At 35.4% G+C, this 24,153-nt stretch overlaps 1 protein-coding gene across 1 annotated transcript in view; it reads right to left on the bottom strand.

Annotated features, from left to right (window-relative positions):
* Positions 1 to 24,153, bottom strand: part of MALRD1 (MAM and LDL receptor class A domain containing 1) — a 224,639-nt gene that overhangs the window by 65,725 nt on the left and 134,761 nt on the right. Inside the window, exons 28-31 of the mRNA XM_026039361.1 lie at positions 22,529 to 22,709; positions 13,527 to 13,655; positions 10,872 to 11,027; positions 4,221 to 4,378 (exon numbers count right to left, since the gene is read on the bottom strand). Of these exons, the coding sequence (XP_025895146.1) occupies positions 4,221 to 4,378; positions 10,872 to 11,027; positions 13,527 to 13,655; positions 22,529 to 22,709 (624 nt within the window). The remainder of the gene's footprint in view (positions 1 to 4,220; positions 4,379 to 10,871; positions 11,028 to 13,526; positions 13,656 to 22,528; positions 22,710 to 24,153) is intronic.

The following is a 24,153-nucleotide window of genomic DNA, read 5'->3' as shown; positions in this document are numbered from 1 at the left end:
TAGTTGACAATAGAGATCTTATTCTCTCTCAAATTAYGCTCACAGAAATTGAATGTATTGCAACACCATATTCTTCACCAGGGTCAACACCATGTCAAGTGTTTTCTAAGTAAACGTTCAGTGCTGTATACAGCATTTTTGCTGGCCTTTTCAAAAGAGCCTCCAGACACTGCTACATCTGTCCCTGAACAAACATAACTACACAAATACAGTACACAGTATGAATTGCATACAAGCTAACCTGGTAGTGTAGTTGTAACATGGGAAGGAGGAACAAACTTGCCATTATAAATAAAATATATAATGAATGAAATCTGCAGTGAAAACCAAGCCGACCAGGGGAAAACCATGCTACAGGTAATGCTTATGGAGTTGCTGGCAATACTGATAATATTCCTATAGTTCCATCATTTTAATTTAAAGTAATCACATGTTGTAGTAACTAGTCACTGTGCTTATCCATTCCTCATTCTGGAATTTTCCTCATTTCTAGGTTGCATACCTGTCCCAGATCATAAAGAGCAGAAAGCGACAGAAATACAGCTACACCTACAACAACATTTACATCAAAGTGAAATGTTCAAGACTGAAGATACCCCAGTACACACTTCATTGTGATTTTAAGAAGAATTCATCATGATAATCTCCATAAAGTGAATGTGTGAGGGAAGCTTTAGTACTTGCTGCTTGGTCTTTCTCCAAGATGCTATTGCAAGCTGGTTCATTTATAGTCYGTATGTGAACTGCATTCTTTAGCAAATTCTATTTCCCTGTCTTAAAATCATGACTCAGATCTAATTCTCTGTGGCATATTCTCTGTGTTAAAGACCTCTGAATTCTCTTTTTTCACCTTCTATTTCATTTTTGGGCTAAGAATGTATTTACTTTCGAACACCATGGAATATAAAACATTGTTTTCTGTCTAGGCATTTGCATTTGGTTATTCTTTGCCCTCGTGCTGACTCTTCAAGATAATACATTTTTATCTTGATCTTCCCTGACTCTAGCTGATGGCATGCTGCGAAGTACTATAATCCATCTGGAAAGTTAACTAACTGATTTATAACTAAAAAGCCAACGCAGATCTGAAGGCTGCAAAATAAAAGATATGTCTTCCAATCCTCCTACAGCATACTCCTTAACCTCCAGTCAAGGAAGCAGGAGAATCTTTTCTCATACTTTGACTTTATTAGGTACCTTGCGCTAGTATCAGCTGAGTAGAGCTCCCACAGACTCCATCGCTACACATCTTACTGGACTGAAGGACACTAGAGGAAAAATGAACTTTGTTTCTCTGAAGTCCACAAATAAATTAGAAAAATTGTATCAAAATTCACTGTCACATTAGGAAAGCACTTTAAAAAGTTATAATCTATTTGTTTCTTTAAAAATTAATTTGAGGTAATAAAAAAGCTATATTTATTATTACTGCACCTCAGTTTGTAGCAATTTCTCTTAGGATTAAAAACATCAAGGCAGAAAAAAAAACAGTGTATGAGAATTATACTATCCCATCAGGAATTAATTTTAGTTTTAATTTCCGTTTTATGACAAGCTACTGAAGTAAACCTAAAGGGAAGGAATGCTGAAGCTGCATGAAAACTGATTGTTTTCCATCTCTTTGTACAGGTGACAATGTAATTAAAAACATGTGACCCTGCAATTAAAAACATGTTAAAATAAACTTCATTTCTTGCTGAAAATCCTCTCTTACTGTCTTTACATACAATTAGCTGCCAAATAGTAAAGATAAATACATTTTTTAAATTTACACTTGTACGATAACATAATAAAATATTTATATTTAAAGCTACTCTTATTCAGAGCATATTAATACCTCATACAAGYCCTGTAATTAGTGCTGTAATGAGATAACTCTCCCATCAAAGGCTGTTACCAAATACTCCTAAGAAAAGCTACATTTCTTGGTACTAAAACATTATGAAATAACTTGATTTGTTTGCTAGCTAATGGTTGGCTGATGTCCCAAAGTATCAGTATTCAGATCTCTTTTAACTACTACCCTTGTATTTTAATGCAAGAGCTATAAACATGGTATACTTAAAAAATAATAATACCCTATGCCTTAGTAATCTTATTGCAAATTAAAAAGCTTATGGTAATAATATTCTGGAAGTGAAGTCCACGCACTGTGAACACAGAAGCACTCCAGATCTTCCTTTTGTACTCAGTGAATATTCCCTCTTTGGGGAAAAGAACTGACCTCCTCTCCCCTTTTTATTCTATTAAAAATGTTATTTTATGTTATTTTACTGTTGTCTACTTTCTGTACCAAGACATCCTTCCTTATTTTCACCCTTCTTTCTCTGTACAGATGCTCTATGCCTTAGGTCATTCTAGTTACCTGTATCTGAATACCTTCTGCCTCTGTAGTGTATATTTTGAATTCAAATCTTTTTTTTTTGTCTCTACTGCAACCTGAGCAAAAATCTTCACCGAGCTGTTGCTTTTTAAATTAGGAGTTTTTTTGCTATTCTTTTTTTTTTTTTTTTTTTGAGTCAAATGACTATGTTTCATTTATATTCTTGATTAAATAACAAAAAGAGTTGCCGATGAAATACATCACATGAAAATAAGTTTGCATGAAAAAAGTGAAATACCCATAACGATCAATTGTTTTTTATTTCTACTTAGGCTGAAATTGCTCTTGACTTTTACCTACTGTTTTGTCTTCTTAATCTTAACATGCAAACTATGGGAATACAATGTAAATTTGAAAGAATATAGAGCAGTATTTTAAAATATATATTCAAATAAGATTGTTGTATAAACACTTCTTAAAAATTCATATTGAATAACTGAAATATCTTTGGAGAACACACATTTCTGAGCATTCTTATTCACTATCTATACAGAATATGTCTGCTTATACCATTTTCATGTAATATCATGTATTCTTTGTTAATGATTTGTTTTATTGCTATACMCACAGTCTCAATGAATTAGGTAGTAGAGATAAAACTAAGAAGGAAACTTGCTGAAAAATTACTTSAAGTAAGTTAGAGAAAAGGTGGAATGAGGTAATATAATTCTGCAAGTGAATTTTAAGAGAAACTTTTTCAGCTCAAATACAGTCAAGCAGTAGCGCAGATTGACCAGAAAGCATGTGCATCCTTGGAAATTCTAAAGAATAAACTGGATAAAGCCCTGAGCAGCCTGGTCTGATCTCATAGGTGACCTTGTTTTGAGCAGGAGGTTGGACTATAGACACCCTGAAGATCTGTCCAACCTGAACTATATTATAATCCTATGAAACTGTGCTGAACTCCTTTTCAATTGGGTGTATATGAGGCAGAGAAACAGACAAAAGCTAAATAGAATCAACTGTGATCTAAACTTCCTTAGTGGTCCAAAATTCCTTATTTTACTATTGGTTCCAGACAAAATAACACTAACAAACCCAAAATCCTTGCATATTTCCAATATAGACWAATTTGATTCAGGAGGCTGATGCTACATGCAAAGTTTTATATTCCATCACATGTAGTAAAAAYGACATCACCTGCATTTTCACATATGTGTGGTAAATTGCTGAATTTAACAAACTGCCACACATAGGAGGCATAGCTAGGACCACTAAATGATTGACTGTCTAACACGACATTTATTCGGTGAGCCATATGAAATGAGCTGYCTGCCAAAGGTTCACATCACTGCTTGGGTTTTTACTAGGTATGTAACAATTTAAAATTGGGCCATTAAGGAGGCTTGGAAAAACGTCAAGAAGACAATTTTATGGAAGCTTGACATGTAATTATTCATATGGGTAGATGTTTTATTTCCAATTATTTTAATTAAACACTCTCTGTACATAGGGACAGTAATATGTCTAAAGCTTCTCTTTTAATATATGTCTTGTTTTTGAAATTTATATTGGAATTTGCCTCTGTTTTATGTTAAATGCTGATAGAAAAACTATGCTGGTGCTCAATAGTTTTAAGTATAATAATAAAATATGCTAATAGACAAATATGCTATGCTGACTTACATATGATTTTCTACTAAGGTGATTTTSAATGAATCTGGACTAGCGCAAAATTTTCACCATTGATCTGTTTGGGAACAAAATTGTACACAGGTGTAATCAACAGTGAATTTGTGATGAAGTACAGCTAATATTACCTTTGAGATTTAGATCATGCTAGACATAGAAATGCAAATGCTATAGGATGATTTATTGGAACTGCTTTTTCTCTTACCTTTAAGACTCCTGTTTGCCTAGAAGCAAACAGCCAGAACCAGAATCGAACTCTACAGACTCCAAGGCTGGCAGGGAAGAATTTAGTAGTAATTATCCTTGCTCTGTCTCCTTCCTTTTGGGCAGACGAGTTTACATACAAAAAAATATGTCCTTTACCTTGATAAAAAGATTTAAAGAAAATACAGTTTTTTAGTGCTACTGCATACATTAGAATATAAGATGAAGTTTTACATGTGCAGATACTGGTATTTATCATGGTATACAAATCCAAAACATCTTTATGAAAATGATCAGGGTCCTGGAACATCTACCCTATGAGCAAAGGCCGAGAGAGCTGGGCCTGTTCAGCCTGGAGAAGAGAAGCCTGAGGGGGGACCTGATCAGTGTCTATAAATAACTCAGGGGAGGGAGTGAGRAGGAGGGGGCCGGCCTCTTTTCAGTGGTGGTCACTGACAGAACTAGAATCATAGAATCATAGAATGCCGAAGGTTGGAAGGGACCTCAGAGGTCATCGAGTCCAACCCCCCCTGCTCACGCAGGGTCASCTAGAGCACGTGGCACAGGGCTGCATCCAAGCRGGTTTTAAAGATCTCCAAAGAAGGAGACTCCACAACCTCTCTGGGCAGCCTGWTCCAGTGCTTTGTCACCCTCACAGTGAAGAAATGCTTCCTTAAGTTCCTGTGGAACTTCTGATGCTTCAGTTTGAAGCCATTTCCTCTAGTCCTATCACTGTCCACCACTGAAAAGAGGCCGCCCCCCTCCTCCTCACTGCCTCCCTTGAGGTATTTATACACGCTGATCAGGTCCCCCCTCAGCCTCCTCTTCTCCAGGCTGAACAGACCCAGCTCTCTCAGCCTTTGCTCATAGGGCAGATGTTCCAGGCCTCTGATCATCCTCGTAGCCCTGCGCTGTACTCTCTCCAGCAGCTCCACATCCCTCTTGTACTGGGGAGCCCAGAACTGGACGCAGTACTCCAGATGTCGCCTCACTTCCCTCGACCTGCTGGAGACGCTCTTCTTAATGCACCCCAGGATCCCGTTGGCCTTCTTGGCCACCAGGGCACACTGCTGCCTCATGGTCAACTTGTCGTCCACCATGACACCCAGGTCCCTCTCTGCGGGACTGCTCTCCAGCAGGTCCACGCCTAATCTGTACTGGTGTCCAGGGTTATTCCTCCCCAAGTGCAGCACCCTGCACTTGCCCCTGTTGAACCTCATGAGGTTTCTCGCYGCCCAGYCCTCCAGTCTGTCCAGGTCCCTCTGGAYGGCAGCACAGCCCTCAGGGCTATCAGCYACTCCACTAGAGGAAACGACCACAAACTGAAGCACCAGAAGTTCTGCAGGAACTGAAGGAAAAATTTCTTAATGATGAGGGTGACAGAGCCCTGGAACAGGCTGCCCAGAGAGGTTGTGGAGTCCTCTGTGGAGTTCTCTGGAGATCTTCCAAACCCACTTGGACGCAGCCCTGTGCCACGTGCTCTAGGTGACCCTGCGTGTGCAGGGGGGTTGGACTAGATGACCTCTAAAAGTCACTTCTAACCTTAAGGATTCTATGATTCTATGATCCTCAACCGTGCTAATACTTCCTTTTTACCCTTGCGTAACTACTTGATTCATATTTGAATAAAACCTTTTAAATATTGTGAACATGGAGACACACACTCAAAAGCTCTAAAGACTGCACTAAAGGAGTGCTGCAGGAGCCAAGAGCACCTTTGCTACTTTGCAGCTACCCAGGAAAACTCACAGTTGTTCAGCATGGCAGTGGGGAACACACCTGAGCCATGACAGCCCATAAGTAGTACAGGACATCCATGTTTTCTACTGTTCTTTGGGGAAGTCAGGTAACCTTCAATCAGCCTCACAAAGGAAGTTTTAAGTGAACTTCCCAGTCCTTTACAAGCAGTAGGCTTCATAATGGCTGAGACTTTGCTTGACCTAATGGGAGATACTGCAACTACGGGAGGTGAGGAAGGTGTGCGTTTTAACTAAGAGCATATTTTATAAAAGTTAAGTGCACTCTCAGGCCTCCCTCTGGACTCCCTTTTGTAACTCTGGACTGGTTTTACTCACAATAGGATTAGAGCAGCATTTAGAGCATTGACTTGCTCAGGAGCAGTTATGAGTCTACTACTGGTGTGAACCAAGCTGGGTTATCAATATGGTTGGCTTYAACAGATAAAATAGTGTAAGTCAGTACGTAGCAGATATGGGTAGCCTCGTAAGGCTTCTTCATACGACTTGACTGGTCATGTCAAAAGAAGAAGGCAGAATACATTTTTCAGCAAGAATTCTCTTTTAGTGCCATGTATCCACGGGTTGTTAGTAATGGTGAATATTTATTAAATATTCCTTCAAGCACTCTAAGCATGGCTCTGCAAGAGCTCTGCAACACACTCAAGACACTCATCCCTCTTATGTCTTCCAGGAAGGCCATCATTTAGCATTTCAGAATAAAGAATGCCTGTGTTCCATGACTGGAGGCTACCCCACCACAGCAGAACCGCCTACATGGGCTGGTATGAATAAAGCATCTTCTCTGCCCTCCCTCCCATTGGCATTTGGATAAAAAAATGTGTTCTGCCTTCTTCTTTTGACATAAATCAGTCACTGATTTTTAGATCTTTCACTCACAAAGTAAAGATATGTGATGGGCTTTCAAACTGCTATCCAGAATGCCAACATTACCTGCAAATGATCACTTGTGCAGAGTGAGACTTACACAATTTGAATCTCAATCTGATTGTATGACTGTCATTTCCCTGAATTTGGATGATTTGCAAATTGTAATGATTATCATGGAAATGCTCTTATTTTCTCKTGCAGTCTTTTCAAGTCATCATCATTCAAGATGATGTTTTAAGGTTATGTTTTCTGGGTATCATCTTCTGTGTCAAGCTTTTTGAAGAAATATTACATGCAAACTTTCTCAGGTGAGAAAAAGCTATTTGAAAGACTACAATGGCAGGGATATACCATATTCCTCATAAATAAAATGCTTACATACTGCTTAGAAAAAAATGGAAAACTAAAATTCCTGGCTCCACATCATGCTAGGTGTTAAATAAGTTTGTTTTGCCATTTGGCTAAATATTTTGATGGATCAACTATGTCTCCTAAATATTTAAGCAGCTCATGGCAGGTAGTGGCAAAAGTTTGGAAGCATTCTGTTTTTCAGCAGGGAGKAATGATCTAAGGATATTTTTGTAAAGGAAAATTTTAGAGGTGAGAGCTAGATAAGTTACGTTCTGGAAGAGGTTTAAGTGGGTGAAGAAGTTATTATTCATTGCCGAAAGTCTTGGCATTCAAATTATAGATCTTCTTGTCTCCTAGAGAGTGCATATGTGTGATGTGTTAGTTTTGTTAACTGGATGCAAACTTTTTGTATAAGAACATTTCCATCCATTTGAAATCCATTACATTGATTTACATGAATGTGCAAAATGAGGAAAAATGGGAATCCTCCATACAAAGTTGTCTCTCTACTTAGTYTGCTTACTCTTGTCGACTTAGTATACAAAGTTGGGATAATATCATTGGCTTCATTATATTGCTATACTGGCACACATGGACTGTGCCATGGATGTATACACATATGAACTAGAGAAATGATTTTAGAATACAAAGGAATTGGCTTTGGATCAGGAAGAGGCTGAGATACCTGGATCTCAGGTTAGTCAGTATTAGTTACAGGCATTCAGTATCTAGATTGTTGCAATTCTGATGAGTGATTCATTATTTTCTGTAGCTAATGTATTTCTTGCCCAGTTAATTTACAATTTATCTACAAATGTAGGTAATTTTGGAGACAGTTCTGATCTCATTTTGTTTTCCTTTATTTTATTAACTTTATTTTTAAACTTTATTTTTGTGGATAATTTCACAAAAATGAAGAGTCTCCAATTAAATGAGAGGAACTGATATAGAAAATCACACAAAATTTCCAAGCGAGACTTACAAGTGCGAGCTTGTCTGGAAGAGCTATTACAGTTTCCACTTGTTTGTTGCTCCCTTTTTAGGAGGAAAATTGCTGAACTGCTACACTTATGGTCCGGAATAGCAACACAAGGTAATACAGGGATCTGCTTGCTTGAAAATGAGAAACTGATTTGTGGCAGATAAGTAGTGCTCTCATGAGCAGGTGAGCAGTTCCTGCACAAGGTGTGGGACACTCTAAAGGGAAAGGAGATATAAACATATAGGATAGAAACTCTTCCAGTCATCTTGTGACAGGATGCCYCTATATGCTTATTTCAGAAACTTAGAATATCAAAAAGGAGTCAAACACATGGAAATCATGATGSTCACACATACAAAAGAAAGAAGGTAGATATCAATACCTTCTGCACTGAACAGATTTTTTTTTTGTCATTTTTCAAATTAATATTTAAAATTTTCATCCAGTTTGATGAAAATTATGAGAAGGTTCCTAACCATTAAAGTAGTAAAGCAGTAAGATCCTGGAATAAGCTTCTAAAGAAAAAAAAGTAGAAAGAGTAAACACTTTTTGAAAAAGGATTTTTACATTTATGTAGGAAATAAAATTCCAAGGTAGCATTATAGCCTGCTGTCTGCATAACACAGATAAGTGTAATAGCCTATCAATATATTTTGTTCTTGTAACAGTCAATAGGTGTTCTGCTAACAGTATGACTATAATATCTTGTAGAGGAATGCTAATACAGGTAACATTTCTTTTGCATTAAGATTTTTGGCTAGCCACTATCAGAATGAGAAGTTAAATCAACATTTTAATAATGAACCTTAAGGTACCATACATGTTCACTGTTTATGATGTATGTGTATAATTGCATGTTTCTCTAGAATTCATCAGGATTATATCAAACTTCAGGAAAAGCAGATTATCAGATTGCTGATAAGGAGCACAGCACTATCATGGCTAGTTACATTTTCAGAGAGTTCAGTTCTTGAAGTCAGACTTTTTTGTACAGAAGAAATTTGTCATGCATAATGAAGTACCATTTACAGATATCAAGAGTACTGGGAACTGAGACACAAGCTTCCATATATATATATATATAATACATATATATATGTATTATATATATATATATGTATTCCACTTGAATCCAGCAAATTCTAGAAGGAGCAAGCAAAATGCTACTCATAGGCAATGAAAATGCAATGGTGGGGATTGGGAGAAGATAACAACAACAAAAAAGTTCTAAAACATTAGTTAGGGTTAAATGATTTTTAAAAGTGTAAACAAACTGCCCATTCTGAGCTTTAAAAGCCACTTGGCTTGTACTATCTGCAGAACTTTTGAATATAGACCTTAGAAAATATTCCATTTCAATATTAATTTGGGAAAAATAACTAAAAGAAGAAAATTGTCAATTACATATTACTTTGGTAAGTCAGTCCCTGAGCTTCACCTCTGGGATTTTATCAAGTCAATGTGCACTGGAAAGCATCTTCTCACAGATCTAGACATGAAACAGAATGAGGAAATCTGTTCCTTTAACTTCTTTTCTTTAGCATAAACCATTAAAAGCCAAAGTGCTGAGGCCTGGCCTGCTCTATTTCCCTTACTCATGGCACTCCCCCTGAATGTGCACAGAATAGCAGTCAGCATGACATCTTAGCAGCAAGACAAGATATTGTTTCATGGGAGCTCAAACTGATATTAGAAACAGAAAGCGGGTACTTCTGTGGAGCTGCCAATAAGCACATCTGCAATGCAACAAGGCTTTCTGGAGACTGACTGCAAAGCAATGAGGGTTATCAGACAGTCTCATTCAGGCTGCCGCTGAACATAAACTCTACATTTTCTGCTCAGGTAAATGATGAGAAGTGGGTAGCTTAAATGCTATTATTTGCACCTCTGTTCATCCAAATGTTTGCTGCCATTTAGCAGAGCATGGATTTTCCATTGCAGCATGTCTGAGCAAGACCTAATAGCAAATCTTAGTGACCCATATCTATCACCAAATGTATCCTATTTGCTGTRTTAAAAAAATTATTTCTGTAGTTCTAAAAAAGTTTTTAAATAAGCCTATAATTAACAGCCATTATGTGGATCTTCAAAGTTAGTGCATTTGTAGAATATGATGTGCTATTTTAAAAGGCATCTGTTCCTTCCTAGATGTGATGATTAACCAGTATCTTTATATTTAGCAGCCCATTGTTTAGGAAATGACTAAATAAATGCTCAAGTGAAAGCGGGGAATAAAGAATGATATAATCAGGACCACTTTGAAAAGAGCAATCTATAAAATTACACTACTGCTGAAGCTATAATTAAAAAGGTTGATAAGGCCTGTTTGTTGTCATATTCAGAGAAAACCAGTGGTTACCAGATGGCATAAATGATAAGACTCAATACATAAAAAATTCAATTGAGTTCTGCRTTTTTCTTTTGGGGGGGGTGGAAGGATATCTATCCTCCATTGTAAAGTTAATATAAAAGAGTATATTTTAAATGCTTGTAGGAACTTTAAATGTTCCAATTATCTTCATACATTGTGTTAATTACTCATTATCATTTGTGTTGATATACAGTAAGCGCAACTGGTCACATTGAGATTTGCCATTTATCTTCACAATAATCTACAGAGTATTCTCATGGTGTTTTGTAAGTCAATCAATATTTCATTTTCCCAAAGCTGATGTAGCATATATTCTAATACCTGGTGTATGGTCAGCATCAGGACCTGTTTGCACAGTGACAGCATTGTTTTTAATAGTCCAGTCAAAATCATCACTAGAGTCTTGTGTTAATCCACATGCAGTGGTCCATTCCTGTGATTCAAAGTTGCAACTTCCAGGAATACTTGTATAGTAACCTGAAAATACATCAAGAAGCAAATTAGTGTCTTAGCTCTCAAATCTAGGAGACTATAATGAACATATCTTGAATACTTTCTTGCATGGAAAGGATCCCCTTTGGCTATATTGTTACAAATATATGCCTATGTAAGTTTTCACAATACAGATCACTTCAATTTTGGTTATTATTCAAGGTGAATGGCCAAAAAAATACCAGAACAATGTCTTTTAAACATTTTTTATAAACTTTATTGAATCACTCTCATGAGGGTTATGTATATATCACCTTTTTGAGTGACCAAGAATTGCACAGAAAAATGAGTCACCCCTGCTGACTTGTTTTTCTGTAAAAGAAAAAGTCACCTTAGTAAAGGTGTCTGTTTAGGAAAAGTGCCAATGAATAACATATGTAACACATAATGCTAGAGGAGGATCTGTATGTTAATGCTGTCTGTAGACTGGTCTTTGAGAATCATGGAAGAAAATAGCCCTAAAAAAAGCCTAGCTCCACCACTAAAAGGCTTCATATGAAGGTGCTGTTAAGAATGGATCTGGCATCTCAACAGCAAGTGCAGTTATCCTATACAGTTCTAATAAGATAAACTCCATTTAGATTTCATAATATATTGCCTGACTTCAGACAATTTGCTCTAGCAACAGTGCATTCAGAATGCAATTAATAATGAATATTTATGAACAGTATTTACAGAATTGCTGAAGTCACCTGACATTTCTGTACCTGAAGGTTACTTTTTATTTTGGATGAAAACAGAATAGAAACAGATTTTTGGATGCAAAATCTATTTAGAAGCCATGAGAAAAGATTGTTCCATTTATCTGAAAAATTGCTTTTATTTCAATAATTCAAGAACTGCTCTAGATGGTTCATCAACAGTGAAGCTTGCTATTAATCAAATTTGGGTATATAATTGACTACATTTCATGAAAATTGAAACTGCTTTCACATGTGTTTTTTCACCTCAGTACTTCCAATGACTTTCTGAAAGAAAATGGAATTTTTGCAAGATTGGATGGAATGAAGCATACAATAAGTAATTTCTGTGAGTTTGTTTAAGAAAAAAAAAACGGTTGCAACAGCCTATGTGGATACAATTCATTTTATGCAGTCTCTTTTATCTTGCTCAGAGGAAATGTTCCTGAGTGGATAATGGCCCATGGATTATTTTGGAGCTGTGCTGATCTAAAACTATAATAGAATGTGAATCAGCTCCAGATCTTGAACTGAAGGAAAAGGAGGAAACTGTGGACAGATGTGCCCCTAATCAAGGTTATGGGGGCAGGTGAGAATATGAAGGAYTTTTCCTGTGTCTATTCTGTTCTCTTTTAGGATTGAACAGTTCTTATCTCCCTCAAAAGATAAGGTTGAAAGAGATCTCCATATTTAGACTGAAGAAATTGTTTATATTCTATAAAGTTCTCATGCAAGATGATCTAATTTATGATTACAAATGTGCTATAGGCCAACAATAAGTATTGGCACATTTCAGTATTGGCATATTTCAACAGAGTACCAGTTCTGCACAGATAAACTAGTGATGCATTTACTTTTTCTGTATATCAAAATAATTTTTGATCATATGTAAAGTATCAGTGTGGCCCTGTGGCTTCATGATTAAGAATTCAACACAGAGACATATATGAGCTATTTAGCTTTCCTTCTYTAAAAGTCTGTCTGAAAACTGACTGTAAATAAAAAGAGAATTGGAAAAGCAGCAAGGACACAATGTTTTTGATTTCAAATCAACGTTTGCTTTTGAATTTTGAATGTAATTGTATATCCTATTAACTTGATTAAGATTTTAAAAACCGAGTTGTCTACTTCCATCTCAAACAGTGCTAGTAAAGAATTCCTGCAGGCAAATTTTGTCTTAGTCCTCACTGGGATTGCAAAGACATGAACAAACTGCATTTTTTCCCACTGTTCTGTAATAGTATAGTAGAAAATAATAAACCAACTCACACCTTCTTGATATTCTGCAGTATTGGCAAGAGCAATAAACAATGAATATATTGCACTGACACAACTAAGATCACAGAGACAGGGCTAATTTGAAGGGAAAGGCATACCTTATTTATACAATCACTTTTTATAGTAGAATTGTATCTAAATGCTACTGTCATTAATTTGCTTATTTAGCTTTTTACATTCAATATTGACAGCTCAAAATGCTTTCAAATTGGTAAATTATTTCACATTTTTTCTAAAAGTTATAATTTATATTGCAACCCATAGATTTTTCTCCCTTAAAAAAATCTTCTTTTCTAATCCTTTTTTTTTTTTTTTTGTGTACGCTTCACTTTGTGGCTAAATCATTCTAAAATACTTTGTGTCTCTAAGAATTAGAAAATGTCAGACTTCCTGTGTTGGGGGATCAGACAAACTGTATGAAATTATGTTTTATTGAGCAGCTGYGTGAACGCAACTACACTCTGCTGCAGAATTTAAAGCTAGCATTTTAACTGGAGATTATATTAATACACAAAGAGATACTTACCACAGTCAGCTTCATCTGACAGGTCTTCACAGTCTGGTTTATAGTCACAGACAAACTGAGACTCTATGCAATTCTTGTTCCAGCACACAAAATCAGTGAGCGCAGGGCATTCCCTTGGATTCTCTCCAACTGAAAAGTAACAGGATATTTAAATCAATATTGGGATTTAATAAGAGAATGCTCTTTTTTTATTATTTGTTTAGCCATTATACAACATCACTTTAGTGATTTACTGCTTTCAACAAATGCTATTTGGTCCCACTCYTTCAATGATACATTAATTATATGTGCCTTGACTACTGTATTGGTCTTGCATAAACCTTTGAGGCAAGGCTGTTTCATTCACATGATTTTTCCTGTAGTTAATTTGTTGTACATATCCCATAAAATAGGATCCATGCACTCTTAAAAGCAGGCTGGCCAAAGGCTTTATTCTGATGATTGAAGATAGCACGTGGAAAATAGGAATATTTTGAACTATGAGAAATTATTGTAATACTTGTGTTATAAACTTCTAAAGCCTTTATAAGATATAGAACATTTTTTTAAAAGTTTCAGAGAAACTTCTGCAGAGAATGTTTGAGCTATCCAGAAATTCCTCTCATGCTATTTAAGATGGGAATCTCTTTTACAGCAACAATTTTTGATCACCTCTGAAAGTGACTAGAAACAGTGGCTGGAAATGAAAGTTATTTTGTAGTCTACATATGGAGCAGGGATATCCAAACACCTCTGAACTTTCAGGCTGTAAAAAAAAAAAAAAAGATAACTCATTTGGAGCTGTTCAGAGCACTGGGTGAGTAATTCAGATTACCACTAGTTGAAGCAGTTTTGATGGTTTTAAATGCAATATTTATTAATTAAATTAAAAATAAATTAAATGCATACCCCAGCAACCTAAGTTGCTTTTCAGTCTAGAGCTCTGGGCAGTGCATTGAGACAGTTAGGGGACTGCATTTTGACTGTTCATTCTAGTATGTTTCATGCTTCCTTCAAACATGACCAAAATGGAACATATCATTAAACATTATCTGTGCAGAAAGTAACAGTACACCTTGATATTTACCTCTGCAGAGACCAATACTTTCAGTGGGAGGTGTTACTGATGTGAGTGCATTAATTTATTCAAGTAGAGATAATGAACTTTACCGACTGTAGTCTTATATTCCAACTGGAGTAAAAATAGGATAGGAATACTAAAATTCTGTTTTAGTTTAAAGCTGTACTCTAGGTAATACTAACAGTGTTAAGATGCAATTCAAATACTTTTAGAATGGATAACTCAAAGAAAATTTGTTGATAAAGCTGGTTACTGCAACAACTCAGCTGAACTTTCAGCTTATAAATACGTACTTTTCTGAGCACTGAAATAAATAAAACTCAAATGAATATCTATCTTGTTATTCTTTTTTATCTGAACTCTACATAGACCATTCATTTAACCTTTCCTCCATGTGTTTCTCAAATCATTTGATATAATGATTAAATTATATTTATGACCACTATCAACAATTTTGCTGTGAATAGGGTCTGGAACTTGCTATGTGTTCTACCCCTGACATGGAAAATCTCAGAAATCCGTATTCTGGTTGCTCTTGTCTCCATCATCGGAGACATCCGTAACTCAGCTGTACTTTAAGCAACCTGATCTAGTTTTTGAAGCTTATTCTTCCTTCAGCAGGGTTTGGACCAACTGGTCTTGTTCAGTCTAGACTGTTTTACAATTTTACAAAAAACAAACAGAAAAAGACCACAAGGTCTTACAATAAATGCTAAATATTAGTCCAGCATGTAAATAAATTAATTAACAAGAATCAATTGAACAATAAAAATGTTGATTTTTCTTGTAGATCAAAGCAGACTGGCCACAGTACATAAGCTTTTAAACCTTCTTTTTTTTTTTTCCCCCCTACAGTGAACCCTGAGGTTCTCATACAATAAACTATTAAAGCACTTATTATGTCAGATCAAAATGGTCATGGTTTATTGTACCCATTTATTTGGCTTCCCTTTGGAACTGCAGCATATCCTGAAAACCAAGACACCACAAGAAACTAACCCAGGGCATATTTTAGATGAAATAGTGACTACTGCATGGGTTGCCTGTGATGCAAATTCTGAAGCCAAATGGCAGACAGTACTTGAAAATGGAAAAAACACATAAACAGGATATCACTTTTCAATTAAATGAAATTTTGCTTGATAAAACAAAAAAGCCATATAATCTTCCAAATAGGTTTTAAGAGGCCAGTAGAACTGGCTTAGCTTGGGGGTCACTAAACCCTGGAGGAAAATCATGTTAATAATGTTGCCTTAAGTACTTGCATTTACATAAAGTTTCATTTCTACACGGTTAGCTCTGTACAATCTGATTCTCAAGGTGGCAACCAAGATAAGCTTTTCACTGGTAAGAATATATGCATATCTTCATACATGTGTAAAAAACAAGCATGAAAGACAGATGGAAAACAATATACTATATAAATACCATAAAAATACCATATAAATACCATATACCATATAAATACCATATAAATACCATGTAAAAACTCCAGATCCATCACAAGCTATGCATTTACCTTTACCCACCTCCAATCTAAAAGTTATCTACAGAGGACTAGCCTGTATAGTACTCCCAGAATTTATCAGCAGGACAAGATTCATTTCAAGAAGCTGATAAGCACACCAGTAGTAACCCAGACACTTAGTCTCAGTTACCTAGAGAAGATTAGATATGAAAGAATTCATGAAAATAGAAGTCTTTCCTTTAAATTTGCTATTAGAGGATAAAGCAGGAGCAGTGACTCTATCTCTGACTCCGTAAAGACAACTTCCTGCAAGATGAAAAGATTCTTGTGATATCCCTTTAATTCCCTAAAATCATGGAAAGAACCMATCAGGCTGAAATTAATTACATTTTCCTAGAAAAGCTTCACTGGAATTGGAACTCAYCTATAGTCGGTACCCTGAAGTTCACAGTTTATGGTTTGTGCAAAATTGTGCTTCATAAAAACATAAAATAAAAAGTTTGCACTTTTTATTTGCTCACCTCCATTGTTGACTATCTTTTTCTATTTTACTTCTTATAGACCATTAAAACTCTCTCAGTCTAGAATACATCAGCAAGATAAGGAGCTCATGCTTACAATATGCTTACTGCTTACTGATGTAGGAAACTGTTTATTTTGCCTTTTAAATCTGGTGAGACATTAGTCTCAAAAATGAGATCAGAATTCTGCAAGATTTTCCTTCAAAAAGACTAAACACATCCATATTAACATGCATGTTAAGGAAACACACATTAAGTTGAAGCTACCAAAAATTACTATTTTTTTTTTCTAATTGAGTTTTCCACTAAAATGAAGATTCAATGGATCTCAACCACTGGCTGAATTTTTATAAATTGATACCCCACCATGAACTCAAAGATAATTGCAATTCTAAAGGCAAAATACAAACATTAAGGTAGCAAATAAGAATTTTTACTTTCAATTTCAGGCTTATATTGAAGTTTAGCCAAATAATGCAACTCTAGTGATCCATATCACAATATCTTGACATTGACATATTTATAAAAACAGATAAAAAACATCACAAAAATTAAAATGTTCTGAAGGGAGGAAAAAAAAAAGAAAATGATCACAAACCAGATAGCTGGACACACATTATGACTGAATACAAATATATATACTTTACGTGACTAAATWAGTTCCAGCAGCTTTCTCTTCCTAAATTTTCTCACTTCCCAATTCATGACCATGTTTGTGTTGAATATTTCTGTTATAAAAGTTTTAACTTTTCTGAAGTTTCTGAGCAAAAGTAAATATAGTCTCATAAACATAAAACTTTGCCTGATATAGACAATTTGCTGAGAATTCAAAGCAAGTGGCAGCTTATTTTAAAAACACAAAAGATGGACAAAACACCCAAACACCAGGAAGTTTTAGTTGTTTTCTCTCTGATCTGTAAAGCCTGGGCAGAATTCTAATGAGAGGAGATTTCTCCACTGAGACTTTCAAAGCTTTTTGTTTATGGGAGCATGTAAGCAAAGCTGTTCAAAGATTTGCAGTACCTTCACCTATGGCCTCCACTATAAGTAGTGGATAAGGAGGAATACAAATATAATAGAGGGAATGAAAAAGATTACCACTAGGCTAAGTAAGCTTTATCATATTTTTAAGAAAATTTATTTCCAGCTCAACTATGCCAGCTAAAACACTTTCCCTTTACTAGAAATACTGTGGCYATTTTTTATATTATTTTATTTTGTTACTATCTTTTTTGTAAAATGAATATATTTTCAATATCACTTCAGGTATGACTAAATGTGTGTCCCATTTCCCTTAAACAACCAAATAAAGCTTGATCCCAAACAGAAAAATCACAAAGAAAGACCACTGAAGGTGGTCTTTGTGGTTCTCTCTTCTTTGTCTTTTTCAAAACTGAACTGCCAGACTAAGAGTATGAAAAAAATATACAAGTCAACTAAATAATCAACTATGTAAGAAATCTTTAGTTCAAAAAAAAAAAAATTAGAGAATTAGAGAAAAAGGAGGTAAGGAATTTTGGAATGTGTCAAACATCTTTTAATATTAAGTAGGATCTCTGACTGTAACATGAGCTCACTATTATTTTTCAGAGTATTCAATAAAAACTACAACATAAAACATATCAGTTTTGGACTTAAAATTATTTTTGCTCCAAAAACAAAACTTTACCTTGTAGAATGAATTGATAAGACCCTCTGTTACACCTTCTTTGTTTCTCTCCCTGACACTGTTTTAAAGGTTTCTCACATTTTTGGCAATCCACAGGTATTTCTTGGCCTTCATTACAGAAATCAATGAGAATTAAGGRAAATATTWTTATTARGGATGWGGAGCTGCTGGAGAGAGTCCAGCGCAGGGCTACSAGGATGATCAGAGGCCTGGAACATCTGCCCTATGAGCAAAGGCTGAGAGAGCTGGGYCTGTTCAGCCTGGAGAAGAGGAGGCTGAGGGGGGACCTGATCAGYGTSTATAAATACCTCAAGGGAGGCAGTGAGGAGGAGGGGGGTGGCCTCTTTTCAGTGGTGGCCAGCAATAGGAAACGGCCACAAGCTGAGGCACCAAAAGTTCCATAGGAACTTGAGAAAACACTTTTTGACAGTGAGGGTGACAGAGCCCTGGAACAGGCTGCCCRGAGAGGTTGTGGAGTCTCCTTCTTTGGAGATCTTTAAAACCCGCTTGGATGCAGCCCTGTGCCATGTGCTCTAGGTGACCCTGCGTGAGCAGGGGGTTGGACTAGATGACCTCTGAGGTCCCTTCCAACCTTGGGCATTCTATGATTCTATGATTCTATGATTCTATGATTCTATGATTCTAATAAACCTTGCAGGATAGCGCCCCAGAAGCTCTGATCACAGGAACTAAAGTCATCTGTAATACTTTCCTGACATAAAAGCCTTTAACTGATTAAATGTTAAAGGAGAAAACTCTTTTGTCTGTTCAATGTACTTGTATAACATGACCAATATAAATCACAGTAATGTAAATCACATGCAAAAAAGCRTGTACAGAAAAACTGCAACACGCATCTTTCTCCATGTTGATTAGCTTGTGGCATACACAGCTGATTTTTATTACATACTGTATGAATGCAAGCTGAAGAGAAACACATGTRTAGTAAGACTTCAGATTTACTAACCTCTGCTATAACCATTGAGTTTTACCATATTGCTAAAGGTAGTTCTCTCTCTTCCCYCAGGTGTATTATTTTTGCAAATATACAATTATTTTGTCATGTAGACTATAAAGCAAGATCCAGGAATACTGCTGAGCAGCTTCTGAAAGGAGCGTGGATACAGAGGAAGCTTTCCAAAGCACCTCCACATCCAGAACTGTTCTAAAGATCTTCCCCATTAACTATGTCTGTGCACTGCAAAGTGGTATGCACCCATTTTTTCTCATGAACTTCAAAGCTTTCTCATTTCCATTCCTCTCTTCACYGCATATTTGTTATTCAAGTTTGAATTATTTTCAATTATATTTTAGTGTTTTCCATGCATGGTCAATCCCTCTGCTTATGTAATTACTGTGGCTAGAATAACTATATTGTTATACGATATTTTAGTTTAACCTAGCCAATCTCAGTGAAAAATACAGATGTGGCTCCTGTTTCCCTATGGGATCCTACCCATATGTCTAGCTCAACAGTTCTGCAACAACAAACATGGTACTTGAATAAGTGTTGTAAATCAAGCCATTTTGTTGAGAAGAAACCCCTGATTCCTTTTTCCTTGGGGTTTGCAACAGTAAGATTGTGTTTGCTGTCTTTTAGCTTTGTTAAAACAGACACAATAAAAACATGTATCCTGTGCTGAAGGAGAAAAAAAAAAAGAAAACAAGAAAAAAAACCCAATTTATACATGACATGTTTTCTTCTATCCTCAATGCCCCAGGCTTGAGTCAAAGGGGAAATGTTACTTTTGCGAATCTAGCAAAATGTATTTTCTTTGTCCATTCCATTGTTTATCTGCAAAGAATCAATAACAACAAGAATAAAAAGGTCAAATCAGGCTCTTGCATGTCAGCATGCCAAGAGGAAGGTCAGCTTAGCAAAAGTCTTAAGAAAATTAAACAACCAGATCTCAACTAGTGGAGTAGAAAAGAAAAAATGATACTCAGGTCTGATGTAAAAGATATTAAAGAATGCAATGATTTCTCCTTGACTCTGGTTTTTACCCTAATTACAATGTTGATGTGGAAAAATGGTGTATTTTTATTTACAGGAATTATTTATATACATGCACATATGTACAGTTAAAAAAAATATGATGGAGATCTAATCTTACTGAGAACAAATGTATGAGCTTTAAGAACAAATCAGTGAATCCATAAATTCGGTCAAAAAATCCATTCTAACAGGGAATATGCACCTAAAGTTTCAGGAAAACATTGCTGGCCTCGCACACTCTGCTGGAGCTGCTGTAATTGAACACTTCTTTATCTCCTAAAGAATTTACTGCATTACATTTCAAAAATATCTACCATGGATATGACAATTCTGTGAAGGATTAGCATCCTGGGTTTCTAACTTTTCTATTCCAATCCTTAAAAAATACATTTATAATGTAGCCTSTGTCTTTTTCACTTCAAACTTCAGCTATGAAGTTTAAATTTCTGTGAGAAAGGCTGCCTTGAATCATCCACCTTCATAAACACTAATTTTCTGCAAGGTGCATAAGAATATTTTGACAAATCTCTAATATATGTAAATATTACCATAACACAAGGTGTTACTGCTTTCCCAACATAGTTTCTTACTGACACAGTGTCAGAAAACAAATAGTTGCTGTAAAATAATCTAGAGTTGCTTTTTGAACTGCCTCACATGTAACAATATTTTAATGCAAGATTGGTCATAAAAAGGTCTGTAGGGTCATACACTAAAACCAATGTAAATTTCAGCAGTCTTAACATTTTGAGAGCTTTAAGGTCTTTCATAAGATATTTTTCCATTCCACATTGAAAGAATTTCCTCCCTCTAAATGAGAACTCTGTGGAGTATTTCCACTAAGATTTCAGATTATAAAATGTATGGAATCAAGACTAAACATRTAAGTATTTGATATTATATGAAAATACATTGATACCATCTTTAGAAATACACAATAAGTTTTCTTTTCCTTTAAAAAGCATACTGCTATTTTTGCTAACTCAATTTCTTCATGAACGTGGCCATGAAATGAAAAGCCTAAATTTTTTTAGCCTCAAAATGGGCCAAAATCCCAGGAATATGGTTTAACTAGATCCAACTTTATGAATGAATGTATCCAATCCACTATTTGGCATAATTTACAAAAGAGCATCCCCTTTGCTGTCCAAAAACCATAGGGGAATGTCATCTTCACCTCCCTCCCACCATTGACTCTTAACTCATTTTCTATTGATTCTATTCATTGACTCTATTTTTGTCTGCTGGAGAGCGATCACATTCCTAACAATGAGGACATTCCAGCATTCATTACAAAAACTACAACGGAGTCAGAAACATTTGGATGCCAAAAAACTTTCAAGTGTGTATCTASATTGCACTTTCAGTTCAGAACAAAAATGCATTTTTGAATCAGTTCTTCCAGTTRTATCTACCCTTCACGCCTTGCTTTACACCCCAGAATAATGTATATGAAGGGACAAACTCCATTTTTTTCAGAACTTTAAAAAATGCTTTCCAGAAGTACAGTTTCCATATTCCAATGGACTAATGGACACCTCAGCAGAAAATGAAAGTTAGCATAAACAACCCACCCAAACTTTAACTGTGGGGGATGGATTCAGTGATCGTCTCACTGAACAAATTCACTTATTTTACAACTCACACTGTTTCCTATTGAGGCTGGAGACTACACGGTTCTTTAATGGAAGCCACAATCTAAGAGACTTCTAATTCTAGGAAAACTCAGTTCTTACCTTGTTCCATGTTCAGAAATACATAAATTAGATAGAGAGAATACATACATAAGAGAGAGAAGTTTTCTTTACATTGCTAACCCTAACCTTTGAAAGTGATTTGGGAAGGAATACCATGATAGTGGTTTGTCTGTGGTTTCAATTCTTTTCTATTGCAATAAAAATGCCATTTTCTGAAATGACAAAACAGGAAGCTAAAGGTCTTTTTTAATTTAATATGACATAATATATAAGAACTGTTATATGCAACAACAGAAACTCTTAGAATAATTTAGCAACAATTTAAGCAGCTTTCTGAAAAGAAAGCTCTTATACAAAAACCCCTCAGAATTCTTGGATTTACCATTAATGCTTTAGCATGAGACATTTTCATTTGTACAAGACTTCTGTATAAACAAAAATTAGTATTAAAGTTCCAAGATATATTTGTAAATGATTTTTGGATAGTGGCATTATAGTAATTTCTATAAAACCATGACATATTTTAAAGCAATCAAGAACATCCTCCACCTCTTTTTAGTGTCCTTCTAGAAACTTCCCTGTTAAACTTACTTGTGGTGCAGTTCTTGAACTCTATGTCATCTATTGCTGCTCCTCCGCCCATGTCTCTGGTACGAATGCCTTCAAAAACAACTTCAAAATTCCTCCTCTTCCCCAGATGTAACTCAGCTTTCTTCCATTCATCACCATGATTTCCTGGATCACTCCATATTTTCACAATTCCATCATTAGTCTGAAGCATAAATAAAATACTGTTAGATATACAGACAGATAGATAGATAGACAGATAGACAGATTAAGAAATATCAGTCTTGTGCAAGACTGGGAAGATTCTGGAAGGTACCTCTTCAGTGTTGATAAGAAATAGAGAACAATGATTTGCTAGAAGAATAGAAAAAAATGCACAATGAGGTAACTACTACACAAATTRCATAAACTTCAATAATTGATTGGGTCTCAGAAAGAAATTACTACATTTATGATAGAACTTGAAAACAATTTGGTCTGGTAGAGCGATACATAATTTTATATAAACCTAAAAGTTGCAACAATGGATAATATAAGAGGGAAAAAATCTAATAAATAATGAAATACTCATGTATTCAGTGACATTTATTTGAACGGAAATAGTAGTTTTCTGACTTTCAAAAGGGCTAATATATTTAAAACCTGTTCCTTAACATTTCAGTCATACAACCTAAGTGGTATACCGCAGTAAACAYACTTTTTTTTTAATAGGAGTATTAGAATGCAAATGCACTAATTTCAATTGCTGAGAATACTTGATCCATACATACGATGACACTGTCAATGAATATTTGCAGAAGTTGGGTAGATATTCTATTTTTTTTTTTTTTATGACTGTGTGACTAATCATCCAAAGCGTAAACAAAAAGTATTTCTAGGCTAGTCTTTACTTATCAAAACTCATCAATACTCCAAATGGGCTTAATAAAAGCACCACATGATACAGCAAACAACTACGTACAATGTGTAACAAATGTTCTAAGTAGGCAGTATATGAACACACAAGATCTAAGAAAAAATAGAGATAAAAGTAAAAATATCCAGGGAAATAAAAGAATTATGTTTATTTTTACAGGGTGAACCTGTTAAATAGGTTTATGTTAATAATAYTGTCTTATGCATATTTATGATGAGAGAAATAGAGAATGAAGCTGGAGTTTTTTGATACTCAATGCCATGTAAGCAGATGCAGACGAGTATAAACAAAAACATCATATTCACTGTATCTAAATTGTGGAATTTGCACAATTGTTAATATCTTCTAGAGGCGGTTCTCACTTCTTATAATGTGGAAATAATGAGATGTACCTAATAAGGGAATATCATTGTAGAGGTGCTAGTTAAAAAGAACTGCAGCTTTACGTTAACTTGCTGAAGAGGAATAATTAAAAAAAATACAAAAACAAAAACAGGAAATGGTCCCCATCAGCAAAATCCACTGATACTCAACTGAACAAATCTGTGCACACCTTAGATATTATTCTTAGTACTATAATAATATTGCAGCACAGGGAGCAGTTCAATGTAAGTCATGATGAGTGAGCACACAAGCATCTACAGAGGCAAGTTTAGGAATTGCTGCTTTAGTTATGTCACACTGACTTAAAGCCTATGACACATTCTGTTAAAAGGAAAACAATATAACTTTG

This window comes from Nothoprocta perdicaria, unplaced genomic scaffold (genome assembly GCF_003342845.1).
Source record: "Nothoprocta perdicaria isolate Ctin4 unplaced genomic scaffold, notPer1 scaffold_23, whole genome shotgun sequence".
Taxonomy (NCBI): Eukaryota; Metazoa; Chordata; class Aves; order Tinamiformes; family Tinamidae; genus Nothoprocta; species Nothoprocta perdicaria.
This window is presented reverse-complemented; position numbering and strand designations above follow the sequence as displayed.